The sequence below is a fragment of the Limulus polyphemus genome, unplaced genomic scaffold (genome assembly GCF_000517525.1).
Source record: "Limulus polyphemus unplaced genomic scaffold, Limulus_polyphemus-2.1.2 Scaffold6197, whole genome shotgun sequence".
Taxonomy (NCBI): Eukaryota; Metazoa; Arthropoda; class Merostomata; order Xiphosura; family Limulidae; genus Limulus; species Limulus polyphemus.
In genome coordinates, this window is record NW_013671807.1 from 38,518 (window position 1) to 48,577 (window position 10,060).

General features: G+C 32.9%; 1 protein-coding gene across 1 annotated transcript; it reads right to left on the reverse strand.

The window, feature by feature from the left end:
• Positions 1–5,667: 5,667 nt before the first annotated feature.
• Positions 5,668–9,805, reverse strand: LOC106473463 (the record flags this gene model as incomplete). The annotated part of the gene is made up of 2 exons (XM_022401895.1): positions 5,668–7,056; positions 9,730–9,805. Coding segments are annotated over 2 exons (1,180 nt in total), but the record flags the coding sequence as incomplete, so codon positions are not given.
• Positions 9,806–10,060: the final 255 nt, after the last annotated feature.

Genomic DNA, 10,060 nt, shown 5'->3' on the forward strand with positions numbered 1-10,060 from the left:
TTTAGTTCGTATTATATTATACGTTGTGTGTTGTGTGTATGTATAGTGTATATATATATATATATATATATATATATATATAACTTTAAATCAAAAAATATATCTTCGTAACAGTTAATAAATACTTTTAAAATCAATATGGTGAAATCTCTTTAGTTTTGAATAATTGTGATTGAAATAATTTCTAAGTTTAGAGTAATTGTCTTTCATTTTCCAGTGGGCTTCCTTGACCATTGTTTCCTTTCTGGTTGTGAAACTACATTCATACATTTCAGTGTAATATAGTTTGAAGCTGAATGTTTTATTAATTTTCTCAGGTAGAGAGAGCTCTTAATTTGATCTTATGGTAAAGCAACTCATTAACAAGCCAGAAAGAAGATAAAAAATCCATACTATTCAATATCAACTCTACCCCTAATGATTTAGTGATAAGGTAGTCTTACAATGCTAAAATACAGAATTTGATCCATGTATTGTTTGGACATATACTTTGTAGGTTTCTGCCTTAAAGACCCCTCAGTGGCTCAGCAGTAAGTCTGTGGGCTTATGCTGCTAAATATCAAGTTTCGATACCAGTGGTGGGCAGACCTCGGATAACTCAGTGTGTATTGTTGCACTTAGCAATAATCAAACCAAATTGCTTTAAACAAATAGACAAAAAAATAAAAAACAAACAGGTTATTTCAATTGTTGGAAAGTGAGCTTCGAGGTGACATAGTTTCACCCTTTCATTCCACCATCGACAATATGATGAAAGCCATTTTTAAAGTAGTTCTGGTTTCTCTAAGTTCAGATTACTAGAAGTAAAAATGAAAAACAAACCTGAGAAAATAAAATACATTAAGCTTCTTTCTTAATTATCCTGAATTAAAGATCAGGACACTGTTAACATTAAAATTGTAAATGTAGGTGAAAAAAAAGGAGTTCCGAACAAATGCCAAAGTCAAAAATGTGACCACTCTACTACTGTAAATGGAACATATTCTGGTGTGCAGAAACAGGCTTAATGACAAACAATCAAATGTATGTTCCATCCATTTGCTGTCCATAACTTAAACTTGTGGTTCAGTGGTGCTGGTGAAAGCATAAAAGAAGTGAGTACGTTGTTATTATAGCCCAGAGGAGCTTTGAGTTAACCATACAATATAGGTCCCACATTGGCTGTGTACATTTTTGGCTTATTTATTAATTTCTTTAGTTAATACTAACATTCACTACACCTACAAGGTTTCATGGCAACCCCGTCACTAAAATCGTAATGGGTAGACATTAATTGAACGGCAAAAAATGTAATAGATTCTAATAAAATGCGATATCAAATATAAATGTGAAATATTTAATGCGATGATGAAGTTCACTGATAATAAATAATTCTTAATTTACTGTATTTTCTTTACGATTGTTTTTGTTTCTGGTATGTAAAAATGTTTAAAATATTTTTGACGGTTCTTCTATGCTAAATTGGGTTCAGAATACACACGCTGACAAAGTCATCAAGAGTATATCAATCTAACAACCCGAGAGACGTCGGGTACTTTCGTTAGTTAGTAATAAATCAAAATATGCACGTGTTTTCTATTTTTATAAGTTACAGACAAATGTGTGTGAAAAAATGTAGTTAAACAGTAACCAAAATGGGCATTGTTTGTGTTACATATAATAACAAAAATACTTTCGAGATGGCCTGAAGATTACCTAGAATATTTTGCGAGATAACCTAGCCTAGAGCAAAGTGCATAACATTTATCACAAAAGTAAAAATATTGATCCGAATTTAAACTAAATAAAAAACAAACTTTTATAATCAATGAAGATTAAATTTAAAAAATCAACATATATTTTTTTTTTTCCCAATTTGGTAGTTTATACATTTAATTTTATACTTTCAGTGCATAGACTAACAACAATATTAGGTTATACTTAAACATGATACAAAAGCCAATTTAGAACATATTGTTACCAAAACACACTGGCTTTTCTATATATTAGAAGTTATTATGTAAGGAACCACTTCTTTTCTATGTGGTTTTTCGCTAGCTTGCCCCATTCAAAAGATGTGCACGTGGATAAGATACGTAATAATACTCAGGTGCATACCCCCAGGCTCCACTTAATCTGTATGGAAAATGTTAGGTTTCCACTTGGAGCTATGGCGTTCACACTTTATTTTTTTGCGAGCTTGACTCGTAAAAAAGTAATACCCAGGTGCACACCCTCGGGGTATACTTAGTATGGGTGCAACATTTCAGGATTTGAAGTTCTTTCCTCTTGGAGCTATGGCATTCCACACACACACACTCCCTATTTTATTATACTAGCGAATGTACCCGGCTTTGCTCGGGTTATTAGGTTGAAATATTATAAATGACTACGTCAGTGTGTGTGATCGTCAAACCTCTAATCAACGGAGACTAAATTAAGAAATCAACAAATATTTTTTTCAATTTTGTAGTTTATACATTTCATTTTATACTTTCAGCACATAGAATAAAAAAAATATGTTGTACTTTTGTTGCTAAGCAACATGACAAAACCATTGTTGGTACGCATTGGCTTTTCTATATATTACAAGTTGTTATATAAGAAACCACTTCCTTTCTATGTGGCTTTTCGCTAGCTTGCCTCATTAAAAACAATGCACGTACGCACGTGGATAAGATAGTTAATAATAGCCAGGTGCACAACCTCAGGGTCTATTTAGTATGGGTGCAACATTTCAGGTTTCTAGGTCCTTTGCTCTTGGAGCTATGGTGGTCACATATTCTTTCATATGTGGTTTTTCGCTAGCTTTCCTCACAAAAAGATGCAATCGCGCACGCACATGGGTAAGTAATAATACCTAGGTGCACACTCTCAGGATCCACTTAGTATGGGTGCAAAATTTCAAGTTTCTGGGTTCTTTTCTCTTGGAACTTATGGTGGTCACAGACATGCCCTTTTATTATTATGGACTAGCCAAAGTACCCGGCTTCGCACGGATTCTTCGGTTGATATATTTTAGCAAGTACATAAAATTTATCATGAAACTAAAAATATTGATCCAATTTTAAAAATAAATCGTTTCTGAATTAAAGTATTTTTTGTTATATCACCAACGTTTTTAATAAAAAAAACATCTTTTTAATCAATGGAGACTCTTAAGTTAAGAAATCAACAAATATCATACCAGTTTTGTTGTTTGTACATTTCGTTCTGTACATAGACTAGCAACAATATTATATTATACTTTTTTTGTAAGCAACATGATATAAAAGTCGGTTGGAATGCACTGTAACCAAAACGCTCTGGCTTTTATATATATTAGAAGTTGTTATATAAGGAACCACTTCTTTTTTTACGTGATTTTTCGCTAGATTCCCTTATTGAAAAAAGATTTATATCTACAATTTATAATATTAAGAAACACTTTTTTTTTTCTTGTGGTTTTTCAGTAGCTTGCCTCAGTGAAACGATAAGCATACACTTCGATAATATGAGTATTAATACCAAGGTGCACATCCTCAGGGTCCACTTAGTATGGGTGCAAAATTTCAGGTTTCTAGTTTCTTTCCTCTTGGAGCTATGGCGTCACACGACACTTTGAGACTAATAATGCTTGGAGACGGCTTGAATGGGTAATGAAGAAAAACTTTAATATAAATTTTAACATAACAGCAAATGTACAACGTTTCGACAAGGTTGATGATAAAGTTAAAGTTTTTTTAATTACCCATTCAATCAGTCTCCAAGCATTATATATATATAAAATATTACATTGCAAAGAGCGTGGCACCTCTACACTGCTAGCAGCGCCACATTGTGGCAATACTTTCATTAGGTATTAAAACTGGTTAAGTTGATATACATATTATATACTATACATAGTATAGGGTATGATTGATATACTTGTGTATTGTCGTTATAGCGCAAAAGTACACAATACGCTAGCTTCGATTTGCTCACTGCGGGGAATCGAACTCTGAATTTTAGCGTTGTAAGTTCGTAAATTTACTGGGAACTATGAATAGAATTCACTTCTTCCTTGCAAATGAGCACAAACTGCGTTCAAGATTTCTCGTCATTAGGGCGCCATTACGACAAGCACAACTGCAGAAGCTTAAATGTATCACGTGACCACATACGACAATCGAGTGACAACCCTATTTTGTTTCTTTTGTGTTTTTATGAATTTCGTGCAAAACAACTCAAGGGCTAACTGCGCTACTCGTCACTAATATTTAAGCGATAAAGTAAAGGGGAGGATTTCAAAAATTATATACTGGCCAATTAGATGTGTTTGTTGTTTAGATTGCAGATGGTCATGGGTTATGTTATAACTAGCTTTGGCCGACCCGTCAGAAACAAAATGTGTGGAGTTTGTGTGTGTGTATGTATAAATCATGTTATTTCTCTGTGAAGCTCTCAGAACTTACGGATTGTTATTTGATGAATTTCGCGCAAGGCCACTACAATGGCTATCTGTCCCTAATTTTGAAGTGATAGACAGTTAGTCAATACCACCCACCGCGTTTAATGTATACACTCGGTCTATTCCATACTGTGTGGTGCATCATTAACTAGGTTAATAATACTATTAGGATACTTATGTCACAGTAACGCTTGCGCCGTGAAGTATGTAGTGTTGGTTACATATGTAACTTTGTCTAGTGGGAAACCATAGTGTTGCGTTTCCAATTTAATTTTAAAAGGAACAAATATATCTATGTGTATAAGGGTTTCGTATTTTTAAAATGTATACGTGTGAAAAGTTGATTACATATTTAGGAAGAGAGGGGTAGCGATTTATCAAGCAGAGTATTTGTGATCAGTAGCGAATTATTCCGCATACAATAAAATATGCATAAAATCAAACACGCAGATTCAATTGTCGCGAAGACGTTGAAATGTAACTACCCATTTTATAGGCCGAGCGCGGCCTAGTGGTTAACATGCCAGCCTGTGGATCTGAGGTTCCGTGATTCGCGTGCCGTTAATGCAGAAAGAAAATCCCACTCAGCACTTTGGGGCTATGGGTGCATTATAAGAGTGACGGAAAATTACATTCTATATTATTAGAGTAGCCCATGAGTTATGAAAATTACAAACATGTAGATCGAAAGTTCAACTTTGTAGAACTCCCAATGTTACAAGAGTGACAACAAATTACAGTTAACTAGTTTTTCACATACAAATTTCTGCGGAAATTACTTTTTTGTTTTATTATTTTCTCTCGCAAGGTTTCGTTATCACAACTTGAAGGAATTCTCAAGGGGAAAAGCGATGACCTAAATTCTACATTTAATTACATTGCAAAAAACCAAAAACTGTGAATTAGTTTGCTCTCAATCTCGAATAATATTTGTGTGTGCCAAAATTACTAAACCTGTTTTACTTATGTAAACACCTCTTTTTCTATTTCCACATACAACAGTTGAATGTTTAGCCAAGTAACCCCAAATTCTTGTCACAATTATTGAAACAATGCATTTCGGTTTTGATGCGAAATTAGTTTTTATGATGAAAAGAATAATCGTCATTGCTCAAGTCTTGTTTCAGAATTTACAGTCAGTTTAGTATAGGAGTACTAACACAAAAGCATGTCCAGTATTGTTGTATAATGCAGAAAAATATTTTAAAACACCTTTTGTCAATTTACATACAACGTTTGTAGCAACAAAATTAAGGACTTGAGATATATGGAGGAGAGAGAAAAAACCGGAGACACTTTTGAAATTTGAAACAAACATTGGCATTCTCTTGTTATGCCTTACACTAATAAGAGAGAGAGGAGAGAAGACTGACTTTATTGACCCTAAAAAAAATACAGAAATTTATTTGATGACAGGGATTTAAAAAAATATTCAAAGTTGAAAACAAAATAACCTGAAATATGAGTAATGTGGGATAAGCAAACTTTCTTACACCAATACATACAACAAACATGTAATGAACTTTCTACTGGAAATAAAAAAATTATTCTTCAAGCTTACTATTTATCTGCAATACAATTGGCATAAAATCATCATCCAGGTTTGCCTCTGCTACTTTTTTCAGCAATGTTTTCAAGTAACTGATGTTACACTTAAGCTGGTCTGTACAAGCATCAAGAGCATGCTCATATTCCAAATTTAACTGGGAAGATATGAAATATCCCAAGGGAATTTTACATTCAGCTCGTTCTCCTAACATGTCCCTATAAAAGATTGTGCATCTAGCATTACCTCCCAGTACACAATACAAACCTGCAACTGGTTGATTACCATCCCTGACTACAAGGGTGCGGAAATTGTATACCAGATTTCGTTTCTCTGATACACTAACATGAGCAAGATATTTAGAGCCAACATAAATAAGGTTCCCCCACACCGTTGTTTTACCACTGCGTGTTTCTCGAACTGTCCAATTAACATACTTCAGATTTTGGTGCAAGGTATAACAATACTCTTTCCGGGATTTTTTGGTTTCACTCTGAACAAACCACCCAGTATGTGGATATTGCTCATCAGCCATTACAATGACTGGAATACCAACATGATATCCAGGGTCAAGAACTATTACCCCATCACGATTTTTAAGTTTAATTTTGACAGCAACGAGAACATGCTCTTTCAAACCCTTATCAGTTTTAGGAAGATAAGAAAAATCAATAAAATTGAACTCTGTAATCATTTCTTCACAGGATGCTAAAAATAAAATGGATTTCATTTCAGGAAAAACTTTACCAATGTGAGACACAAGAATAGAAGAAATTAAAGAAAAACTCAGGCCAACACAAGTTAAACTTCCTGGCACAATTTTAGGTTTGTACTGGACAAAAAATGGCAGAAGAGACAGTGTATCCTGCTGCTTGAAGTCCTCATAGAACTTCAGAAAATTTCCAACAGTGTTATATGGTAACTCTTTAAGTTGTTCTTTCAGTACTACTTCAACATCCTGGACAAAAACCTGGAATGATGCTTCTGTTGAAAACTCCAAAGGAGGAGGAGATTCTCCCCATTTTGGATCAGGAAAAAGATTCTCACTGAGAATACTTTGGCATGGAGATAAAGGGCATTTCAAACCCTTGCTCAATTTTATCTAAAAAGATAGAAAAATAATGTTCATTCAAGAGTGGATATAAATCTAATAATGGCCAACAAGTTATAATAAATGTTTCAAAATGTGTTCTCTATCTCATAAAAATACTTATCACAGTGCTTCTGTTTTGATGGGCATCATAGCAGTGGCACCCACAAAAACCCCAACCAATAAATGGCATGATGCCCCTTATTATTTTTTTTGCTCATCACAGGAGATATTCAGAAAGAATAAGAACAATACAATACTGCATTTATTAGAAATAATCTTGTGGCACATTATGTCATAAATTTAAGTTTCATGACAACACAGTAACTACCCTTCAGTGACCCTGTTGCTATGCACGTGCACAATGCTTTGATTGGTCTCTCAATTACTCTGAATCAGCACAGTGACCTGACATGTGTGAACTATATTTTTGTCTGTGGTATTGCATACATAATTTGACACATTTTATTGAAATTATTTAAAACAAATCTGAGCATACTTTATCAATTTAAAATAACAGATGTGTTAACTGACACTTAAAATGTATTTCAAAAACTTCAACCATTATATAATTGTAACTTTCTCAAACTACTATCTGTTTTGCCATTTCTGCTTTACTACCTGTACTAGTTACTTTAAGGACTTAACTACTTAAGTATTGGTGTATAAATTTTATAAATGTGTTCATCTATTGATGAATATATGATTATCTGATAATTCATTTTGACTTGTAAAGAACTTCTGGTGGCTTTCCATAAGGTGAGACACAGATTACCTAAGACTGATGAATGCCTCAGTGGTAGTATTTTTTAAATACTCATTTTAGTTTACCTTTGTATACTTAGAAATCATCTAGTTAAGGATTCATGCAAGAAACTATATATTAATGCCTATGTTTGTACATACGAGATATGATTATTATATATTAATTTTATATTTTATGCTTGCATTTTCCATTGACTATTTTTAAAAATAAATTATCTATTCAGTAAATGCTCAATCATATGATTTTGTTCCTTAAAAAAAGAAAAAAGTTAAATGCATGTCATTTTACTCGTTTCATACCTATCCTCTACAATATTCAACTCGCTTAAAGCCTACAACTAAAGAATAATGATGCTAACAATCCCCATCCATTCCTCAAAGATGAAGCACGTCATCATTAATAGAGAATGTAACCTATTGCATATTCTAAATAATGTTTTGTACAAGTACTAAGTGTTTCTAATAGAAGTCATAATAACATCCTGGTAACACACTAACTCTTAAATGAACCTTTGTTTCAACTTATTACTTACTGTACTGAATCAACAGCTTCACAGTGTATATTACCTTGTAACATAAAACATTTTCACAAAACTTGGTACATATTTCTACACACCATTTTTACACCAAGCCATCACATTTCACATAATCTAAAACTGGCAAACAAATCCTCTACAATGAACACACTTCAGCTGGACTGTTAACACACACACTCTTTAATCAACATATATCAACTAGACCACAATAGATACTTGAAGCTACTTCATTCTCCTAATATTGCAGTCAATGTGGTCTTCAGGGTCTTCTGTACTTAAATTGCAAGTAGATAACACTGGCCAACAAGTCATTTTCATCAAATATAATTATAGGTGAGCTATATAGCTCTTAGGATGCTGATTCCAAATCTGTTTTTGATTTTCCTTTAGCATGTCAAGTTTTCGTGACGAGATCGATCAAATTTGAAAGGTTATTACCTTAATTATAATTAAAGTAGTTGTACATTTCTTTTCTTCATAAGTGTGTACTGTATAAATTCAACTAAGTGTATGGTGTGCATGACGTTTATGGAAATTATACTGAAATATGAATAAAATTGTAATGTTAACTAGCCTAATGTGTGATTATTACATAAACTGTGCTGAAATTACACCAGTCATATTTTGATAACTAGATGTGCTAGAAGAAAATTGAACACAGATTTGGAATCAGGGTGCATAACTGGTGGTCTTTACACCTTTGATAAGAGAAAAAAGTTTGATTTTGTCGACCAGTGTAATCTGTAGAGAAGTCACACAAAAATTTATGGTGGAGTCTGGAACCATAAAACTCTAATCAAGTATAATTTTAGATCTTAATAGTAAAAAGGTTCACAATTCCCTCAAACAGAAAAGGCATACATACAATCTAAACCATCAGTGCAAAGTTCTTTTACAGTTATCATAGTGACAGACATTAGATAGCTATTAATACATTTACTGATCTTATAAACAGTAATAAACTAATGCTTTAAGAAGGTAAAATGTTTTCATTTTGGCAGTTAGAAAACTAATATGTATACAGTCACATCTAAACAGAATACTTACAAATTCTCTATGGAGGTAGCATGTTTTCATGCCACCCACATGAATATACCTGGGTTTAATAGTGAGTGTTTTAAAAGAAAGAAAATGCCATCACACAAAATCATTATAACCAAAGTAATATATTTTCAATTAAAAACTGTAGTTTCCCACTTTAAATTAAGCAAACATCAGACAACATTTTTTTTTTTAATTATGCTCAAGACTAAGTCAGTATTAGTGTAATGGGAGTATATTCCTAGATGAAAACCTTGTCTATATTTCACACATACAGTTAACAACTAAACATGCCTATACAAGTTTCATGAAATGACTTGTAAAGGCCAGAAGTTAAACTTACCTTTACATGATTTTCAACAGATCTATCATGGAGGATGTTCTCTTCTAATTGCCAGTGCAGTGGCAAAGTCAATTGGCTATAAAAAAAGGATTCATACACATAGAATTAACTGGAAAAAAACAAAAAAACAGATAAAAACTAAATCAAGCACCGTACTTTTAGAATTTGCTTAAATGCTTTTCATTAAAAATATTTTTACACATCTTAGTCTACCTTACATTTGTTAATAAAATACTGGATTTTAATGGCTCATTAATGCATAAACATGTTCTAAAATGTGTTCTTTCGAGCCCTACAGCATTGAAAACTGATAATGTACTGAAACAAAACT